Source organism: Euprymna scolopes, chromosome 26 (genome assembly GCF_053919585.1).
Source record: "Euprymna scolopes isolate OS-2025 chromosome 26, ASM5391958v1, whole genome shotgun sequence".
In the NCBI taxonomy this organism is placed as follows: Eukaryota; Metazoa; Mollusca; class Cephalopoda; order Sepiida; family Sepiolidae; genus Euprymna; species Euprymna scolopes.
This window is the reverse complement of record NC_136507.1, coordinates 94,464,598-94,487,296: the sequence shown is the minus strand read 5'-3', so window position 1 is coordinate 94,487,296 and position 22,699 is coordinate 94,464,598. Positions and strand designations below refer to the sequence as shown.

Genomic DNA, 22,699 nt, shown 5'->3' with positions numbered 1-22,699 from the left:
TGTCTCTTTCGGACATGATAGAAGGCTCCTATCGTTCTTGGTTATTTGTACCCAATTGGTCAACTAGTAGACAGTCTGCAATAAAAAAAGAAAACCGGTTTTCATCAAACGGAAATGGAATTATGTCATCTTTTCTAGGGCGAAAATTTTATCGTTCCACCCTGTATTTAGAAACCTAGTCTTAACATGGGTAAAGAAGGACGTTTTGTAATTATTCTGTACTTTAACCTAACAATTAAGTAAAGACAAAGATACTGTAAAACTCGAATTTAACCTGAAAATACTATTATATATAAAAAAAAAAATAGCACGGTACCTTCTCTGCATATATACCTTATTTCGTTTAAAGAAAACATTTGTAATTTCTCCTCTTGGGTTTTTATTTTGTTTGTTTTGTTTTCCTAGTTTGATAAGACGCATCTCAGGAAGGTTAGAGGCCATGACAAGTGATACTAAAAATATAATATAAAAAAAACTAGCGGGACCTGTGGAAATTCCACAGGGGACTCATTCCTATGTAATATATTGCTGTTGGCAAGCGTAAATGGAGACGCTCTGATATTATTGTAGCTCTTTTGTTAAAACTGCAAAAGTATTTATCTAAGCTAGCAGGGACACTCGGCGTAGCCCAGTCGTAAAGTACGCTTAAATATATTTTAATTCTTGCAGATTTTGTATATATTATTATAGAGTTAATGTTCTATCAATTTTTATATATTATAAAGTTGCGATTTAAAAAATTAAAAAAATATATCCATATGACTTGGATACATCAGCTTGAATTGAAACCGAAACCAAAACTTATGAAATATATATATATATATATATATATATATATATATATATATATATATATATATATATATATATATATATATATATATATAGCTGAAGGAACTTAAGTTATATATATATATATATATATATATATATATATATATATATATATATATATATATATATATAACTTAAGTTCCTTCAGCTATAATCGAAACCAAAACCAAAACTTATGAAGAATTCTAGGAAAATTTTTTATTACAAGGAATGGAAGTCCATAACAATTAAATGACAGTCACTCGGATGTAAGCGTGACACACAAAATAAATAATACACACGCTATCCTATTGATATATAGATTATTAAAGACTTTTAACAGGTCATGGCTGATGAAACAAGAACAATCTATCCTCACAAATTAAGCAAAATGTATCTGAAGAAGGTTGAAACATGAGAATAACATTCTGAAACACGAGAATAACATTCTGAAACACGAGAATAACATTCTGAAACATGAGAATAACATTCTGAAACATGAGAATAACATTTGAGAAGAGAGAGAGAGAAAAAAAACATTAAATAGTTATCATACCGTTGTTAATAAATTCAAAAATATCCAAATGTGTGTTTGTTTGATTAACTGAATCCGAATTTCATTTTTTTTATTTTTAAATTATATTTTCTCCCCAAACAAGGCACATTGCCACTTTGATGTAGGGGGCTACTATCGATGACATAATCTACAGGGGTACTATGTGGGGAGCTGAGCAGCAAGATATCGGTTCATATTACACTTGAACCTCTGCATGTCAGTACAGTTGGGGAAGCAGGCACCCGGAAGGGAATTCCAAAGTCTAGCGGTTTTGGGGAAAGAAACTACTGGGATTTCTACTGTGAAAGGATGGGATTTAGCTGCTTGTCAGGTTTGTCGGGGGTATTTACGTTGACGGAGTACAAGTACTTGCAGTTCGTCGGAGCATTCACCGTTAAAGTACTTGTAGAACAGGCATTATTGACAATGGGAGGTAATGATGGTCTAGTAGTTAATGACACAAACTGACGACCGGGGTGTCTCAAGTTCGAATCCAGTTCGTTCCACAAAAATCACTTTTATTGTAAGTACCCAATGTCTTTCTAGAAAGAATTTTGACTAGAAAAATGTCGGGGAAACCAATGCTAACAATAGAATCTTTGAATTCGTACAATATGATGATCATTAACAATTAACGGCTGTAACATGTTAACTAATATTTAAATTCCGTTTTTTTTGTTTTTTTTTATACTAAATTAAAAAGAAATTCGATGAATGCTGAAAGGCGTCCACTTATCGGTGAATATTTTTTCTTAACCCTGTATTAGTCACCTGGGTGTTCCGAACATGGTTACTCCCATGGGGTGTTTATACATCCCTGTACAAAAATGTTTATAATGTAATTATTTTGTAAAATATAGTTAACCTGCTGATTCAGGATATATCTACAGTTCCTGTTGAACAGTTTGAATCACTTGTAGCTAGTTGATTATTAATATAAAATTATAACAAATTATAAACGAAAATGAAAATATTACATTAGCTAAGCTCATAGTTACAAGATGAAAGAGTGATAACTTTTTTTTTTTTTTTTTCCATTTTCACCCCAAACAAGGCACCGTGCCACTTTGATGTAGGGGGCTATTATCAGGGACATAAGTTGCAGGGATATTATGTAGGGAGTTGAGCAGCAAGATATCTGTTCACATTATACTTGAACTTCTGCATGTAAGTACATTTGGGAAAACAGGAACACGGAAGGGAGTTCCAGAGTCTAGCACTTCTGGGGAAGAAACTATTAGAGTAGAAGTCCTTCTTACATCTAGGGATCTCTACTGTGTAGGGTGGGATTTTGCTGCTTGTCAGGTTTGTCGGGGATATTTACGCCAAGGGGGCACAAGTGCTTGTAGTTTTTCAGAGCATCCACCATTAAAATACTTGTAGAGCAAGCAGAGAGGTGCAACATTTTGTTGATGGGACAGAGGTTGAAGCTTGGATGACTTTTTTTAACCCTGTCCAGGAGTGAGAGACTAGTAGCAGGCATACCAGGCCAAATGTGACAACAATACTCCATACATGGGCGAATGGTGGCCTTGTAGAGACACAGGATACTTTCAGGCACAATAGAGAGAGCCCACCTTCCTTGCAGCGGCCCCGACAATGCTCTCAATGTATCTGCCCCAACCCATGTTCTCTGTGAATGCTTAGATAAGAAGTTTGTAAATAAAATAATAATCTCATCAAAACTTATGATAAAGAAAATACCAAAACATATTAATTCCATATTAAATATTACAGAGTAGCCTAATGATACATAATATGCGCTTTTATCTACAAATTTTCATTCCCACTGGGAAAATACAAAAATATATAAATCATAAAATTATACCTACGTTAGTCAACTGGGGGTGATTGGACACCCCAGAAGGATAAAGCGACGTCTACCTCCAAGGAAACCTGAGATACAACTGCGCCATACCACATGTGCTATACCCTAACTGAGACAGGAGAGTACTGGGAGGGAGGAAAAGAAATAAGTTACCAACTAGGAATTATGAGCAATTAAGCAGAATTGGGGTGACAAAACATCCCATGGGACTAATGCAAGGTTAAAAAAAAATATATCTGCAGATACCTCCCATGAAAACAAGAACGAATCCGAAAAGCGGCAATTCTTCGACTGAAATGCTGAGAGATTATCATCGAAAGATGAGAACAGTAGTCAGAATAATTGAAATTATCAATCCTCATCTAAAAAACAAAAATCCCAAATAAAACAGTGAGTAACGATAAAACGTCATCCAGAAGAATAAATGAAAAGAAAATGCGTGAAAAAAAAACAAAAAAAAAACTATGCAACAATTACAACACTCCTCTCCAACCACCGATATCCATAACATAATGGATGGTAACATTTAATGCTAGTAAGACTAAGACTAAGTTGCTTTCCTTTAACAATTACAAGACACCTCTCCAACCGCCTATATCCATGAAAAATAACACCCTACTTGAGAATTCTTCCTTCAAACTCCTCAGCCCAATATCCACGGACAATATGAACTTGTACAAATACAGTGAGGACATTGCGAAGGCTGCTGCAAAGAAGGTGGGCTCCCTCTATCGAGCTAGAAAACTAGCATATCCTGTACCTCGACAAGGCCACCATTCACCTATGCATGCAGTATTGTTGCCACATCTGGACTGGTGCATCCATCACGAGTCTCTCCCTCTTGGATAGAGAGTTTCCAATCTAATAGGTCCCATTTTGTCGACTATGCTCTAACTCCTGTCCCGTCGCAGCAATGTTGCATCCCTGTACCTGTTTTACAAATATTTTAATGGAATGTGTTCAGATGAACTCGTTGCACTTGTGCCCCCTCAACATACATAACATTATTATGTCTTGTTTTCACTGTAATGAGTCAGCGCTTATGAATGAAACATGTTATAAGAAGATAAAAGAAACAGAACATATTACCCAATCAAAAGAGCTGACGAAACAAACAGCATTTCTTCCCAATTTGTCAGACATATCACTGATGGAATGTGAAGACTAAAGGACAAAATGAGAAGAAGTGAGCGCTACGAAGCTGCTGAAAGTTAATCATCCTGAAACATGTGAATTTGGATAAGAGAGTGCAGAGAGAGTGAGAAAGAAAGAAGGTAAGAGAGAGAAGTGAGTGAATGATAGAAAAAAGAGGGTAAGTGAGAGAGAAAGTGAGATAGAGAAGGCGAGAGAGAGAGTGTATATATATATATAGCTTTCTAGTATCCACCGCGCCCTCCTATCAGCCAATGAACATGCGCTTATCGGACAAAGGCCTATTTGACCTCTGGTTGACCTGTTCCTTTGTGTGTGCTCTATTTAGCCTGGATATCTAGTTTCTTGACCTGTTTTAAATTTAGGTTATGTTTTTTATGTTAATTTATATATAAATATATATATATATATATATATATATATATATATATATGTACATACATTATTTTCTATTGTTTTTGTTAGAAAGCTGATTGGCTAACTAAAATCTCAATAGAATGTGCGTATATAAAAACGACAGACAACCACAAAATTCGCGCATAAGCCTGAAGAGTCCTAGGGTGGATGAAACGCGGAATATTCAGTGTAGCTTAATCGCCATATATATTTTATAACTTATTAAGCTCTACCTACGTATTGAGCACTTTTGAAGTAAATACTTAAAGTTTACGCATAAATTCATACTTTCGTATATTAATTTTATGTGAGTAAATGAAATAGTTATATATATATATCTGGCTGTGGAAATATATTTATATATGTAGAGAGAGAGAGAGAGGAGAGAGAGAGAGAGAGAGAGAGAGAGAGAGAGAGAGAGAGAGAGAGATACTCCTTTTGCATACAGTTCAGTTTTGTGTACTCACTAGTTTTGTCAATTTTCCCGGGGTCACATGAAGACTATTAGAGAATATATTAGGAGATTAATGCATGCCACGGAGACGCAATGTGCTTTTGTTTGGTCCCGGGATTGTGTATAAATCTAAAATTACCAAATAAAGAAATTTGAAACAGGATTGCATGAATATTTTGACTTTGTTAGGAAATTGGTTAATTTATCTTAAATGAAAACATATGTGGATAAGATGGAAGCATGAAAACAAAGGAAAAACCGTTGCACGAGTAAAAATCATCATCATCACCACCACCACCACCAGCATCATCGGTTTAACATCCGTTTCACATGCTGCCATGCGTTAGATGGCTTTAAGAAATTGACTTCCAAACTTATCTATCTCTATCCAGGTCTGTATTTATCCCTCTTTCACTCAAGTTCACTTTTACGAATTCTTCACATGTTTTCCTTGGCTTTTTCCCTGTTAAATGAACTTGCTACCTCAACTGTTCAACATCCATTAAAACCAAGAGCTCATCTATTCTTTTAACGTGACCATACCATCGAACTCTCCTGTCTTGCACACATCTCTTTATACTGTTCAGATTTAATCTTCCTTTGGGGGTAACAGAATTAAGATGCACATTACAAATCCATTGTACCATTCTTATATCATTTCTCTCCATGCAATGCATGTCCTCTACTCTCACTGGCCAGGTTTCCTTTTCATATATTTTCACATTGCGTGCACATGCCTGATAGACTCTTCCCTTTCTCGATGGTGGTAACACTCTGCTGGTTAGTAATGACAGAATTTCCCGAAACTTATCTCATCTACTCCTAATTTTGAAATCACTATCGCACCAACTCTTTCCTATGCTCCAATAGTAATGTTTTACTAATTATGCACGACAAATTAAGGCACGACAAATGTACAATAAGGCATGACAACTGCTCCTTCTGATTCTTTATTCGTGTGATATTTAGGCAAGCAACCTGGGGTTCTAATGTAGCCGAATCTCCTCCGAAAATCACCTCATGGCGGATTTGCTGGGCACTACCACTCCCAGTAAAAATGTTTAACACGCTTGGATAAAAGCCTTTAATTTTTTTTATCAAATCGTCAACCCATCTTTATTTTCTTCGGCAGTAGGTAACTTGGGCCGAGGTTACAGTGTAGTATCTGTTCTTCAGATGATGCACTTCAATTTTTTGTTCTCTGTCTGGAGGAGAAATCCTTCACGACTGAGACAATGTTTAATTTTTGTTCCTTTTCTTCACATTAAAAAACGACTCTGGTGTCTAACTCTGTCCCGTGGAAAGGCATTGTAAATTGGAATAAGGCTCTTTTTTCATTATTAAATTAATATGTTTTTTAATTTCCAAAATAACTCAAAGGTTTTAATTTTACACAGTTCGGCGAACTTTTTCTTTCTTTTTCTGCCTTTTCTTTTTTTTTCTTTTCCACTGTCTGAATCTCGACATTTGTCTCCGTGGCATATCAACCCTTTTCTTGTATAGTCTGTCTCTCTGTAACGATTTATGTTTATCGCTCACGTATGTATAAACATGTTTGCTGCATTTCTACGAAGATGCGTGCTGCTAAATATATACACTCTGGCTTGTTCCAACCGTTTGACAATTCAAACACAGAGACGGTTTCATAAAAAAAAAACTGTTTTTTTTATTTAATTACTAGATATCGCAGATATTATAATCTAGGGAGTATATAAAAAGTTTTAAAATATAGTACCCCCCTCCCCCCGAGAACCCCGGCGAAAAAAGCCTTTGCTGGACATACAGAAACACAAGCGGCTGTTTAGCCTTTTCTATAGATTATTTTGCCAGCAGTTGACGTTGGACATATCGAGTAAGGATGAAAGGTGAGGTTGTGGGGGGGGGTGACGGACTCTCTTTGTCTTTCTTCATCAAGCCTTGTGCTTTTATTGACAAACTCTTTGTTCCATCAGAAGTCAACAGATGTTTTAAAGTCCGACATTGTATGTATATTTTTTACCAGAGGTCAATATGTGTGTTAAAGTTCGACATGGTGTTTTCTTTGTTCTCTGCTAACTTGTTTCTTTTAATCCGTCAACATTGCCACAGGCCGTGATTGCCCTTTTCAGTTTAGCAATAGTCCTAGAAGTCTTTTGATAACGATTTGGACACAAACTCGAGGTATGATCTGGCAAGTGTGAAGCCCATGCATTCTCACTCCTACTGAGGAGACGATTTCCAATATATCCCCGCCTAGCATTGAACAGTGTCAAAAAAAAGACTGTTGGATATTCATGATTGAAACTTGGTGGACACGTCAGTCATAGACTGAAGTTCATTTGTATCAAATATGATTGGATTGCACAAAAGATTGTGAATTTTATTAAAGAGTGGCATTTTAATGGGTCAATTCGTAGATTCTTGATTCTGATGCAAAGCAATATGGCGACTACATATATAAAAGCAACTTTCTCCATTTCTCTGAGAGAATTGAATTCATTTTTATTAATTTTGAAAATATATCCAGCATTTTGGGAAAATAAAAGAAAAATATACGAAATTTCTTGCTTTTTTTCTCTGGTTTTGAAATCGTTAATGGCTGATATATCCGGTTTGTGAATCACTTCCTTGTGGCGTTTTTCTTGGGTTCTCTCATTCCTCGGTCTATGAGTTGGGCACACCCGTGCCTAGCCTGATCTTGGATGTTCGCACCTGGTACATGACTCAACCAAACCAGCTATTAATTCTTCAATACATTTAATTTTATTTAAAACATCTAGCATTAAGAAACGGTCTAGTCTGCCACGAAACCATTCAACACTTTACATGAACAACATTTTACATCGTGTTTGGTATGTACGATTGCAGTCAGAATGTATAGGTTCAGTTTTGACTCCAGCTTCTAGGATTCCAAAATATTCTGGTTCTGGCTCCTAAAATCCCAAAATCTCTCTCTCTCTCTCTCTCTCTCTCTCTCTCTCTCTCTCACACACACACACACACACACACACACACACACACACACACACACACACATTAGCAGGGAGGACCGATGTTGACCAGGATTGAATGGTGGCCAATGAGTGTTTCACAATCCCTTATTTTTATTGTCGTCGAAATACGTGAAATCGCTCTTTTTTCACTCAAATCGATTGATTGCCTGCTCTAGTTGGGGATCCATCGCGGTGAACTGGGAAGAGGCTTCACGTGCATTCCCACAGTGACTTAGTCCATAATTCACATTGCACTGTTGAATTAATAAAATTATCGTTATATAATGGCTTGAATTAAAGTTTAAAATGCAAAAGTCAAGTATCATGGTTCAATTGTGCGCTAAACAGAAACATTCATTTTGAACGCGTCACTGTCTTATCAAAGGACCTACTGTTGATTTTATACGCCGGATTCTTCTGCTTTTACGGTGATAAAACTTCTTAAACTCACTTTTGATGTTAGGCTGTAAAAGGGTGTTAATTTAAGTGAAATCGAACTGTTCTGTCTTTATTCGGATTTTTCGATTATCGATTTTTTATATTTATCGGAGGCGTTCTGTTGTATCATCGTAACATTGTATTCATTATTGCAAAGATTAAGGGCTTTCTGCTTCAACAATGATTGTAAAAACAGCCAACCTTGAATGGTGTTCGAATTTATACTTATTTCATGGGTATATTTTATTGACCACTCTAAAACAAAATATTGGTTTTATCAACATATTTGATCGCGATTATATATATATATTTCAATGTGATTCAATTCATCTTTGTAGTTTTTTTAATGCACTAATCTGCAAAATTTATTGCATATTTTGCAAACCTCTTACAATTTTTTACAGAATTACATTTTTCGAAATTCTACAGAATAAGGTTTTTCAAGTTTATCCATACTCCTTGTCAGAAATTAAAAATTCTGTAAACCTTCTTTACAAGTTTTTAATATTTCTTTTTGAGAATTTGAATTAATTTTCAATAAGATTTTTCAATTATGTATATACTATCAGTATTACCCGACCTTGCTCAGGGGTTGCTTTGATGCCTTTTTTATGTTTATTTTGACTGTATCTTTGGTAATTCCAATAATTTTTTTTTTCTTTTTGTAATCCTAAAATTATTTTAGTAAATTTCGGTTATATTGACACCTTACCGATCAACGTAGCCCCCCACACAATGGATGCAACGTGCCAGCAACAATTCAATTTCTCTGATTTGTCCCCTTAGCAGCTATTCTTCCAGCTCAAAACCAACAACTTTGGCGAGGTTTTGGAGCCCATGATTTCTTGGACCGCATGCAAAATAAACCACAGGATCAACATCGACTATCTATTCATTGTAAGAATTTATGTGGTTGTTGCTGTATAGTTCTACAATTAGTCAACTGTGTCGAAAAATTGTTGCACTTGTACATATCTCTCGACGTACATATCCCTGACAAACCCGTTTAGCAACAAAATGTCACCCCTTTACTATTGAGGCCCCTAAATGCCTGAAAGCTTTCTACTATAATAGTTTTTTTTCCTTCAAACAGTTAGACTTTGGAATTCCCTTCCTGCTATCTGCACCCTGACTGTACTGATATGTAGGAGTTTAAATGTAATGTAAACCAACATCTTGTTAATCTTCCCTCAGTATGGCCCCAAATGGTAGCCCCTTACGTCCAAGTGGTGATGTGCCTTGTTAGGGGTGAATGAGAGTAAAAAATTGTTGGATAAAGATGGCTAGGAGAGTTTTAATATATTTCTTTAACTCTTATTAACCCTAAATGCAACACAATACTACTTGGACGTAAGGGACTACTGTTTCAGACCATGTATACAGAGACATTCTAAGTAGGGAGTTGAGCAGTAAGATGTTTGTTCACATTGCATTTAAACTTCTGCGTATTAGTACAGTCAAGAAAGCAGGAAGCCGGAAGGGAATTCCAAAGTGTAGCAGTTCGAGGGGGAAATTATTAGAGTAAAAGGCTTTCTGGCATCTCGGGGATCTCTAGAATGAAGAGGTGGAATTTTGCTGCTTGTCGGATTAGTCAGAGTATTTATATCGAGGGGACACAAGTGATATGAATTCGTCAGAGGAAATTCCATTAAAGTACTTGTAAAACAAGCACAGGATTGCGGTGATGAGACAGGGGTTGGTGTATGAATTACACTGAAGTTGAGCTTATACATGTTTTTTAGTATTGTTTCCTGTGAGCCTTCAAACCTTATTTTATGGTTAATCCTAGAATTAATTCAAGATACCTTCTGTTAACATCAGCTATTCATTACTTAGCCCACCGTGGTAGAGTGTTCCGACATTCACACTAGCCCAGTCTTGTACAAAGTAATTGAATATTTTACGTAATAAAGACGTCATGTTTTCGCAATGAGATATGTGGTTCCTTTCTTTGTCCATGTAAACAACCCCCTCGAGTATTTCTTAAAGAAAGAATACATTAATTTGCTTTTGCTTCGTGCCATGACGAATTTAAGATTCGCATTCGCTAAGACAGTCGCAGAAAGGACTCTATGATTGATTCCTTAACCATGGTTTTTCATTTAAAGGTGCGGACGGATACCATGCCTTGTAGTCACTCCCTCGCCAACTATGAGGAAGTACAATTCTTCAGCTCGAAGTGGGTGGACATGTTGGTTGAATTTGTGCAAGAAACATTTAACATTTACTTAACAGGTTCAAGTATAGGATCGCCTCACCCCCCTCAAAAGAGTTCCACCCGTGAAATACACAATTCTTTCCTCAATCCAACTCTATTTAATACAAATAAATTTCAGTTTATGCCTGACTTGTCTACCAAGTTTCAATCATGAATGTCCAACAGTCTTTCTTTTATCGCCGTTCTATGATATGGGGACACTTTAGAGGTCGTCTTATCAGTAGAAGGTGTGATGCTGAATGGGTTTTGTACTCATCTAAACTTCACACTGCAGATTTGTACCTCTGGGTGGATACCAAAGATAACGTCCATCAAAACAATCCCAAAACTATTCCTGGATACTTTTGCAATTTACGAACCATACTGAAATAATAATAATTATTGAGAAACCCATTCTTAACATGGGGAGTGAAGTATTTGTTTACTTTTCTTCGCTTTCGTCTAACAGTTTAAGAAACAAAAGATATCGTTAAAAGTCGAATTTAACTTGAAAATTTTATATAAAAAATATCACAGGCCATAAACTGCACAAGTACCTATCCCTAACGCAAAAAGGGATATGATAGCCAAACTAAGTCATATCCAGATGTGCTTGTACTGCAAAAGTACGCATTAGGAGCATAGCATTGAATGAAACTAAAACAAAGACTGTTGGAGATTTATAACTGAAAATTCGAGGACAAGCCAGGCATATAGTGAAGTTTATTTGTACCAAATATGGTTGGATTACAGAAAGGATTCTGAATTTTATTAACAAATTCGTGGATGGCATTATTTTTTCATTCGTGCGTGGGAAGGATTATCCTGCAATAAACCTGCTGTTGACTTTGGACCAGTCGTTTCCAGCCTTTTTAATATGGTGGCGCACTATTGAACTTTTTAAATTCTCCTGGCACACATCAGAAAAAAATTCAATATTTTCTACTCATAAAGTCTTTTTATACAATAAAACAATGAAGTTTAGTTTGAAGGCTAGGTTAACATTAGTAGTAAGGTTAGGGGTTGGTAGTAAAGTATATTTTCATTTAATTTGAAACTATTGCTTAATTAGACAATTAATTGGTTGCAAATAAAACACAATGGAGAAGGAATGTGCGTATCTCCAATGCAATGAAATTCAAATTTCACGTAAGCATCGCTATACAACTGGTGAACTTTTGCTTTTTTTTTAAATAAAGTTATAGAATTATTATTGTCATCATCACTTTTTACTTTTAGACATTTGTCCGTAATTAAAGGTAGATTAAATCTAACATTGAACAAAATAATAAGTTAACGAGGATTATTATCAAAATCAACCATGTTTTTTTTTATTTTCCTGGTTAAAACTTTAATTTACAACACGTAAATATCAGCTAAGAATTAATTACCCACAAAAAAATCTGTTAATATAACAAAGCTTACTAATGTTTATTATTATCATAAAGTTTTAAATATCTATCAATTTAAATAAACGATTTATACATTTTATTTTCTCTTTTTTATCGTTTATGCTTAACTATCACATAAGTAATAATGTTTGAATATTTATTAATACAAACAATTCCGCTTTTAACGACATGAAAGCTTTTCCTACTTGTAACAACTTGTAACTTCAGCCTATAACATCTTCACAGCATAGTAATCATTTTACGACAAACTAATGGGCCGTGACACAATGGTTGGGAACCACTGCATAAAAGAAGTGTGTATTTAGCTTCTTCTTTTTTTTTATCCCAACAAACTATTGTGCGAGCCTTTTCTAGTCTCGCACAAAAACGCACATTCACATTTCAAGCTATGTCATATACATACGCGCACACAAACATACGCGCCCACGTCCACACACGTACATATATTCACGTTCGCGTAAATGTACACACACGCTAACGTATACAAATGATACACACGAACGCACACATGGACGACGTCACTTCCGCTTTCTAAGGAAATATACACATACGCAAATGACCACCGGAAACGAGTATAAAAGAGAGAACAACAAGCGGCTTCTTCTTTTAGGACCAGCTCTCGACCAGAGAGGTTGGGCTAACCAGCCGCCTCCCGAAAGGGAGGCGCACGCTCGTGCGCGTCACGTCCCCTGCGACTATGTATGGGGCACGAGCTAACAGACCGTGGTACACATTCTCATTCTTTCTCTCTCTATCTACTACTGGTCCCTGAGAACACCACCGCGTAGCTGACTGCTAACATGGCGTACAGCTTAACCTCTATCCTCTTCTTTGTCTACACGCTGGACTATCATTCCAATTTCTCACTACAACACTCATTTCTCTTCCCACGCGCGAACAAACGATAGTGACCTGAACTTGAGATGAACACACATTTCCTATTCTTTCAACAACACCAGTCCCGCAACGAACATTGGTTACACACGCGCGGACATGAACACATGTTATATCTAAAACAGTCTTTCAACAGTAAATAAACGACGTTTATCTTATCCATCAATTGAGTCTGTGTTTCCTTCAATTCCATTCGTTTCATTATTTTCTTGTAGCGAGCTAAGGTATTATATCCTGGTCCGTTACACTATAAATCAGCCGAGCCAGGTTAAAATCCTATCAGATCTATTGCGGTCACTTACACTTTAATACTGTTGTGAAATTTATGGGCCCACATTGAACTGCTAAGTGGTGGTTACTGTGGTTAAATTATCAGGTGTTAACTATTCTGCACTTTCAACTAACAATATCCGGAGTTAAATTCGACACATTCTATCAAAGATCGCTATTCCAAAATCCGACACATTGCTTATAACGATATGAAAACATTTTTCTCCCCACTTATAACAACTTGTTACTTCAGCCTATAACCTCTTCGTGATACATCAGTTTTTATTGTACGGCATGCTAATGTGTCACGGCACAGTGGTTAGGAACTACTGCTTTAGACAGTTGCTTAAGCACGTATGGTTTTGGGTTGTGTGTATGTGGGTGTATGTGCATGTGTGTTAATTCGACCATTTTTTCATTATCGTCCTTTTTTTATTATTTCAACCTCATGTGAACTCATTATAGTGCAACATCCAACATGGCGACCGTCTGTCTGAGAAAGAAAAACTCGAACACGTGGTCGTTTGAGAAACATACGATAATATTCTAATTCTTTATCTCTGTAAATTCTCAAAACAATCAGTTTCCTGGAAACGACTGTTTCAGAGAACGCTAGAATAATGCACTGCATCTCATCCATGCGTAATGCTACTATCACCCACGACATATTCTTTGCTTCCTTTTCCCGGGTGGACGTTGCTACGGGGGGGGGGGTAATTTAATTATACCTTCATCCAAAGAAATTTATCGGCTGACATTAACAAATAAACTGCATTTTATTCTGCTTGTTTGTTTGTTTGTTTTTTTTACTTCACTTTCTGCGCATATTTGAACGATCAACACGTTGAGCTGAAGGTTACAAACTTTCAGATAATTTAGCGACAAGATTGAATATCAGAGCATCCAATTTACAAAACAATTTTAAAGTTACAGTTCTGAATTTTTTTAGATGGGGCTGATTGTTTGATATTACTTGTTTTGATTGGACTTCTTCAGGCTGCTTTTGGACCATCTTCCATGGATCGAGCATCACTTTTCATAAGAGATTCAAGGAAGACAAGGAATGAGAGTTTTGAGAGGAATAAGGCAGTCAGAACACCAGAGTTGATTGGCCAAATAAAGAATTTCATTGATAAGGTCAGTCGTGTGCCCACAGAGATGATAAGTGCACAGTTTGATGTCAGTGTGGGAACTGTACACACAATTATTCGCGAGCGACTGAAGATGCGGGAGATTTGCATGAAGTTTGTTCCAAGGCTGCAGTCTACAATTCCATCCTTGTCACAGACTATTTGACTAAGATGGGCATCAAGACAGTTCCTCAGCCTCCCTATAGTCCAGACCTTGATCCCTGTGACTTTTGGTTATTTTCTAAGCTCAAGGAAAACCTTGGAGGCTGTCGTTATGAGATAATTGAGAAGATGAAAGAGGCTGTGACAAGGATCATTGACACACTCGCACAAGGGGACTTCCCTGGGAGATTCTGGAAGTAGTTAGAACAGTACAAAAAGTACATTGCAGCCGGAGGAGATTACTTTAAAGGGGACTAGAGTTTCATGTGTGTACTATCATTAAAAGTGCCTATACGAAAAATGTTTAGAAACTTATTGAAGGCACCTCGTATATTAGTTTTTACGTTATTACTATAAGGGGGTGAACCAAATACCTTTTCATTCCGTTAGGTTTACAGGGAGTCATTATTGATAGTGAAAATTGGGTTATCTATTGTTCTCTCGTCTTGTAAGGTGGTATTGCTTTCTGAAAATTTTGCCAATATCGCTGTTATTTATTTAGATTCTTCTATGATTGTGGCCAAGGTTGAGGAGTCAGGAAGTATTAGGTCTGACTCAGACTCCGATTCTTATTTTAAACTCTTCAAATGCTCAAATTGTTTATTGTTTTTATTGTTTTTTTGTTTGTTTTTATTTTGACTCCTAGTATACTCTGACTCCCTTCCATTCCAACACCAACACCGGTGAGGTGACGGTGATTAAGTAGTTAACGACACGAACTGACAACCTGGATTTGCCAAGTTCAAATCCAGTTCGTTCTACAGAAACACTTTTACATAAGGATGTTTGCAATCTTCATGAAATACCCGATGTCTGTCTAGAAAAAAAATCTAACTGGAAAGATATCAGAGAAACAAATGTCGACGACAATAATTTGATTTATTCGAAATTAATGAATAAATGGTACTCAACTAGAACAATACTAACACCGACCCTCCAACCATGATCATGTCTAGGCCCTAACTAAACTTAAAAAATTTAAACGTGATTATTGAAACTATTTTTATTTATGATTTTTTTTTTCATTTTTGTTTTGCAGCTCAAGAAAGTGGATCCTTACCCCAAGTGTATTTCGCTGTAATGAAACGGAAATAATTTTAATCCACACATTTAGTGGTGAGAGCATTTGTTTGAGACTCCAGTTGAAAAGTGGAATCAATCAAAAAGTTATTAATGATACTGGAAAGGTGGAGATTATTGAAAGTAAGTTTTTAAATAGTTTGTGTTTTTAAATGTTATAAAACATTTATAAGTGATGATTCCTATGTAAAAAAAAAAACGTCAAACGATAGAAATTTGTGTCGTTATCAAACTTTAAAGTGTAGAAATATCATTTCTATTAAACATTAAATAATAAAAATGTTTTATTTTTGTGGTTATCAAACTTTAAACTGTAGAAATGTCATTTCTATTAAACATTAAATAATAAAAATGTTTTATTTTTGTGGTTATCAAACTTTAAACTGTAGAAATGTCATTTCTATTAAACATTAAACAATAAAAAATGTTTTATTTTTGTCGTTATTAAAGTTTAAACGGTAGAAAAGTGATTTCTGTTAAACATTAAACGAGCAGTATTTTATTTTTGTCGTTATTAAGCTTTATCGGTAGAAAATATATTTTCATAAAACATTTCATTTTTGTCGTTATTAAACTTTAAACGGTAGAAAAGATAATTTCTATTAAATATTAAACGATAGAAATGTTTTATTTCTATTGTTAAACGTTTAAACGGTCCATTAAACACTGGATGATAGCAATGTTTTATTTTTGTTGTAGTTAAACCTTAAAAGGTAGAAAAGTTTGTTTTTTTTCATTAAACATTGAACAATAGAAATATTTTATTTTTGTCGTTGTTAAACTTTAAATGGTAGAAAAGTTATTTCCTCTAAACATTGAATGATATAACTTTTTTGTCGTTATTAAAGTTTAAACGTTAGAAAAGTTATTTCTATTAAACATAATTGCTTCCCGCCACCCTGGAAAATCTCATCAGTATGCCCCGTATTTAAGAATTCAGGCGATCGCTCATCTCCCTCACAGTACAGGCCAATAAGTCTCCTGCGTGTCATGAGTAAGTTACTGGAATCTGTGTTAAATAGAGAAGTAATCAACCATCTCAGCATTAAATAACCTTCTTAGCGGTAGAAAAGTTATTTCCTCTAAACATTGAATGATATAACTTTTTTGTCGTTATTAAAGTTTAAACGGTAGAAAAGTTACTTTTATATAACACTAGCATGGGTGCCCGGCGTTGCCCGGGTGTTTGGAGTTGTATGCTGATAAAAAAAAACGTCTTTTTTTTTTTTTAACTTTGTTCCCTATTATGACCCCTTAACATTTATTGTTTGGGGCTCAAATCCAGTTATTAAGTTAGATCCATGTCCACGGAACCTATATATAAAATTTCACGTGTTTAGACTCCAAATTGTAGGAGGAGTTTGGTAGAGTTCTCAAAGGTCAAATCGTAGAACTTTGACCTCTTAATCGGAGGTGTATGCTGTGCAAAAAAAAGCAAAAAAACAAAAAAAATGGTTAATTTTTTAAAACTTTGACCCCTATTATGACCCCTTAAAATTTATAGTTTCGGGACAAATCACTTTATTAAGTTAGATCCAGGTTCAAGGAACCTATATCTAAAATTTCAAGTGTCCAGACCCAAAATTGTCGGAGGAGTTTGGTAGAGTTCTTAAAGGTCAAATCGTTGAAATTTGACCCCTTAACAGCCAAATTTCTGGCTGACACTCGTCACATCGATTTTCCCAAATCTCAGTACCCGGTATTTCAAATTTCGAGTCTATAGACTAAAAATTGACAGAGTTATTGCGTAGAGAAATGTATACAGACAGACAGACACACAAACACACAGACAGACAGACAGACAGACACGTTCACTTTTATAGATATATAGATTGAACGATAGCAATGATTTATTTTTTATCGTCATTAAACTTTAAACGGTAGAAAAGTTATTTTATTAAACATTTAATGATAACAATATTTTAATTTTGTTGTTATTAAGCTTTAAACGGTACAAAAGCTTTTTTTTTTCATATAACATTGAACGAAAGCAATGTTTTATTTTTTCGTTATTAATATTTAAACGGTAGAAACGCTATTTGTATTAAACATTAAACGGCAATTTTTTTTTTTTTGCCGTTATTAAACTTAAAACGGTAGAAAAGTTATTTTTATTTAACACTAGCAGTTTCGCCCGGCTTTGCTCGGGGCCTATGTACTGTTATATGCATATGTATATATTAAAAAGTGTGACTATGTAAAGTAATGCTTTTCTGTATAAAAGTCTTCTTAAACTAACATGGAGAAAAAGCAGACAGACATTTTCACTTTTATAGATATACTAGCATTTAAGCCCGGCGTTGCCCGGGTGTTTGGAGGTGTATGTTGAGCAAAAAATAAAATAAAAAACGCTCAATTTTTTTAACTTCGACCCATATTATGACCCCCTAACATTTATTGTTTTGGGCTCAAATCAAGTTATTAAGTTAGATCCATGACCAAGCAACCTATATCTAAAATTTCAAGTGTTTAGACCCCAAATTGTCGGAGTAGTTCGGTAGAGTTCTTAAAGGTCAAATCGTTGAACTTTAACCCTTTAACAGCCAAACTTCTGGCCGAAAACAGATCACAAAGATTTTCCAAAATCTCAGTACCCTGTATATCAAATTTCGAGTCTGTAGACTTAAAATTGACAGAGTTATTGCGTAGGGAAATGTACACACACAGACACACAGACACGTTCACTTTTATAGATATAATAAATTGAACCATAGCCTTTTTTTGTCGTAATTAAACTTTAAAGTGTAGAAAAGTTATTTTCATTAAACATTGGACGATAGCAATGTTTTATTTTTGTTGTTATTATACTTTAAACGGTAGACATGTTTTTTTAATCAAACAATATCAATGTTCTTTTTTTTTGTCGTTATTAAACTTTAAACGGTAGAAAATTGATTTCTATTAAACACTGAATGATAGCAATTCTTTATTTTCGTCGTTATTAAACTTTTAACGATAGAAAAACATTTCTATTAAACATTGAACTATACAAATGTTTTATTTTTGTCGTTATTCAACTATAAACGGCAAAACGTCATTTTTATTTAAGTTTCTAGGCACGACCCCCCCCCAAAGAAAGTGGAAGAAAAAACAAGTTGTTTTTATTAAACGAATTAAAATTCATCAAAGTCCATTATTCTTGAGCTACTTTTTTTCCAGAAAGATAAAAACCTAAATTATTTTATGTGAAAAGCAAAACAATGTAAAACTTTTCCTCTTATTTTTAACAAAATTTTACTTTTTAAAATTTCCAAAAAACACCATTCACCGCCATTTTTGTCTCAATAAATTTGAATATTTTTTTAAAACGTTTTTGAACCAAGTATTTTTTTTTTGTCTGCATAAAATTTAGGCTGATTTGCTATAAGAATATGCCAAAATATAATAAGTACATCAATTTTAAATAATTCGATCATTTATCTCACTCTATAGATTTTTTGTGGGGAAATGAAAAAATCCAAAATTTAATGATAGGTTGGAAGAAATTATGGTAGTCTTTTAAAGACAAAATAAGTTTATCTAGTCCTGTAAATTTTCATGTTTGTTTGGACGATGATGTGAAGAATTAACTTTATAAGGGTTTAATTCTTTTTTCATATATATATATATATATATATATATATATATATATATATATATATATATATATATATATATATATATATATATATATATATATATAATGTCTCGGCAGTAGAATGAAAAGCATATCTTATTTTTCTTTTATTAATATTATTGGAATTTTTTTCCCTTGTACACATTTTTGTGAATTATTCCATGGATTTCTGCCTTTGGATTATTATGGACCATCTTCCAATTACGGGATTTCCTTGGATTTTACATGTGCTAATGGAAATTCAATTAACTTTCTTGAAGTTATATAGTTGGATTTTACCCTCACTGGATTATTTATCTTCCACCAGACTATCCATTCACGTGTAATCACCTTTTTCTTCACCATATTCGCTCTGCTTCACTTTTTTGTGATCAAGTCAAATCTTTGACTTACTTGTTGTTTCATAAAATACTTTTGCATGCAAAATCCGATCCCGCATTTTGCTAATTCCTACCCTCTGATGAGAAGGAAAATCGTTCTTCGAAACTCTGCGGATTAAGGACTATCCATTTATCTAGTGTTTCCTTTTCAGATTAAATATGTTTTTAACTCATTTCAAAGTGCTTTTAACATGTTTTATTAACTGTTTGCTCGTATATATATATATATATATATATATATATATATATATATATATATATATATATATATATATATATATGTTGCCTACATAATCCCGGAAGTTAAGCAACGATGAGGCTGGCCAGTACCAGATTGGTGACCATTTGGGTTATGATAGGCGCCGTATGTGTTGGAGACAACTCTTGCATCTAGTATCATGCTTGGTCGTTTTGGCTCTGTTTCTAGACGAGAGAGAGAGTGGTAGATGCAAGTCCATCACACTTTTAACTAAGTCAAGCGTAAGTCACAGCAAAAAGGAAAATGAGGAGATAACAACTGTTTGTAAATATGAACGACCGTGTGTAGGCCTTATGGTCTACCATAGGTGAAGCAATATCACGCAACAACAAATTGTCGAAAGAAATGATCGTATTTTTAGCGAAATGCGCAGTTATTTATCGATTCTTTCTTTTTTATATCGATTTTTCAAAGCACTTCATATTTACTGGTATATTAGAAATATTGGACTCACTAAAAGAAAATTATTGATTTATTTTCAAAGATTTAAACGCAGTGTTTTTCGTAAAAATAATGAATATGTTGCGAGGCCATATAAAGCATGTTCACAACTTAGTAATATATATATATATATATATATATATATATATATATATATATATATATATATATATATATATATATATATATATATATAATTACTTCATTTAATCAGGTCCTGGATATGACCTTAAACTATATGGTGAGGCCCCAGCTTGTGAGCTTTGGGGAGTGTGGAACCACCCTTTAATTGCCATTGCTCCCAGGTCCAATCTGACCCGGACTGGTAGTACCTGTTCGGGTCCCAACTATAAAATAGAAAACCGACTTGAAAACAACAAATATATTCTATTAAAAAAATGTTCTTCAAAATCTTTGTATTCGGCATTAAATAACATGAAAAGGGTTGATATGCCGTAAAACAAAAACAACCACCCAACAAACCATCATTTAATAACATAAATTAATATACGAAAGTATAAATTTATGCATAAACTTAAAGTATTTACTACAACAGTGCTCAATACGTAGGTAGAACTAGGTAGTAAGTTATAAAATATATAGCAGGTAGCAGCAAGGGAATTCCAATGTCTAGCTATCGAGGGAAGAAACTATTAGAATAGAAAGTTTTTTTTTGTTTTTTTTTGCATTTAGGGACCTCGACACATTTTTTGCATTTAGGGACCTCGATATATATGGCGATTAAGCTACACAGAATATTCCGCGTTTCATCCACGCTAGGATTCTAGGATTCATCAGGCATAAGCTTTTGTAGCTTAATTGCCATATATATATTTAACTTACTACTATATATATATATATATATATATATATATATATATATATATATATATATATATATATATATATATATAATTTTTTTGTTAATCTGAAAGATAATTTTTATCTTCGAATTTTCTGACCGGTCGATAGCTTATTTACTGAAAATGAAATAATTCAACAATAAAATCTCACCGCTTCACTGTCGAGGTCCCTAAATGAAAAAAACAAAACAAAAAAAAACTTTCTATTCTAATAGTTTCTTCCCTCGATAGCTAGACATTGGAATTCCCTTGCTGCTACCTGCTTCCCTGGCTGTACTTATATGCAGAAGTTTAAATGTAACGTAAACCAACATCTTGTTAATCTTTCCTAGGCATGGTCCCAAGTAGTAGCCCCTTACGTCCAAGTGGCGATATGCTTTGTTAGAGGTGAACGTGAGTAATATATATATATATATATATATATATATATATATATATATATATATATATATATATATACACACACATTAGGTTGATACAAAAATAATGTCGATTTGAACATGAAGTTGAACGTAAAAAAAATTACATTATTTTTGCACTAATCTAGTATATCCATATATGCAGGTATATATATTCATATATGCCCGCACTGACAATTTTATGATACTTATCCAGAAGCTGACCCAATTTCACGTCGGCATCTTTCGACGGTTTGCAGTAAACAAATACCGGCGCGGTTATTCAACCAGACATCAGCTGTCAGCAGACGACAAGTTTCAATGGAATTGTTATAAGACCGAAACTTACCTGTATCAAGGACTCTTTCAGTACTATATTACGATGTGAGATAACACTCTCAGGGGACAGTACCGTAATACCGTAGAATCAGCAGGAGTACTAGTTGTACGCAGCGCGTACGATACCCATATTGAACACCACCGGATAGTAAGCTCCGCTTACCTTTTATTCTATCCTTGTAACCTTTTTTGGGTAATATATTTTTCTTACACCCAAATCCATACTCCGTGTTTTCCTACCGTGGCCCCAACCTTGGGCCCACATCAGGAATCGTGAAAGTCATTGCAAAAAAAAAAAAAAATTAATTAAAAATGGTTGTATAATAAAACAAAGATCCCTTAAAGATTTAGCGAAAATAGATATCAATTGGAAACATTCTGAAGTAAAAAAAAAAAAAAAAAAAAAAAAAAAGAAAAGAAAAGAAAAAAGGGCTCACCCCCACTCAGATGAAAAAAAAAATTAAGGAAAATAAAAAGTTTTTCAAACACTTTAAAAAAAAAAAATTAAACACTTAAAAAAAAAAAATTAAGGAAAATAAAGTGTTTCAAACACTTTAAAAAAATTATTCCCATGTATGTGTCATAAAATATTTATTTGCTCGTATCTTGCTGGGGGTAATCTTTGAACATTTATTGTTCCTGATATTCA

General features: G+C 34.2%; 1 protein-coding gene across 1 annotated transcript in view; it reads left to right on the top strand.

Moving 5' to 3' along the window:
• Positions 1-22,699, top strand: part of LOC145248271 (complement C3-like) — a 233,059-nt gene that overhangs the window by 35,995 nt on the left and 174,365 nt on the right. The window contains exon 2 of the mRNA XM_080110142.1: positions 15,714-15,877. Within this exon, the coding sequence (XP_079966268.1) occupies positions 15,714-15,877 (164 nt within the window). The remainder of the gene's footprint in view (positions 1-15,713; positions 15,878-22,699) is intronic.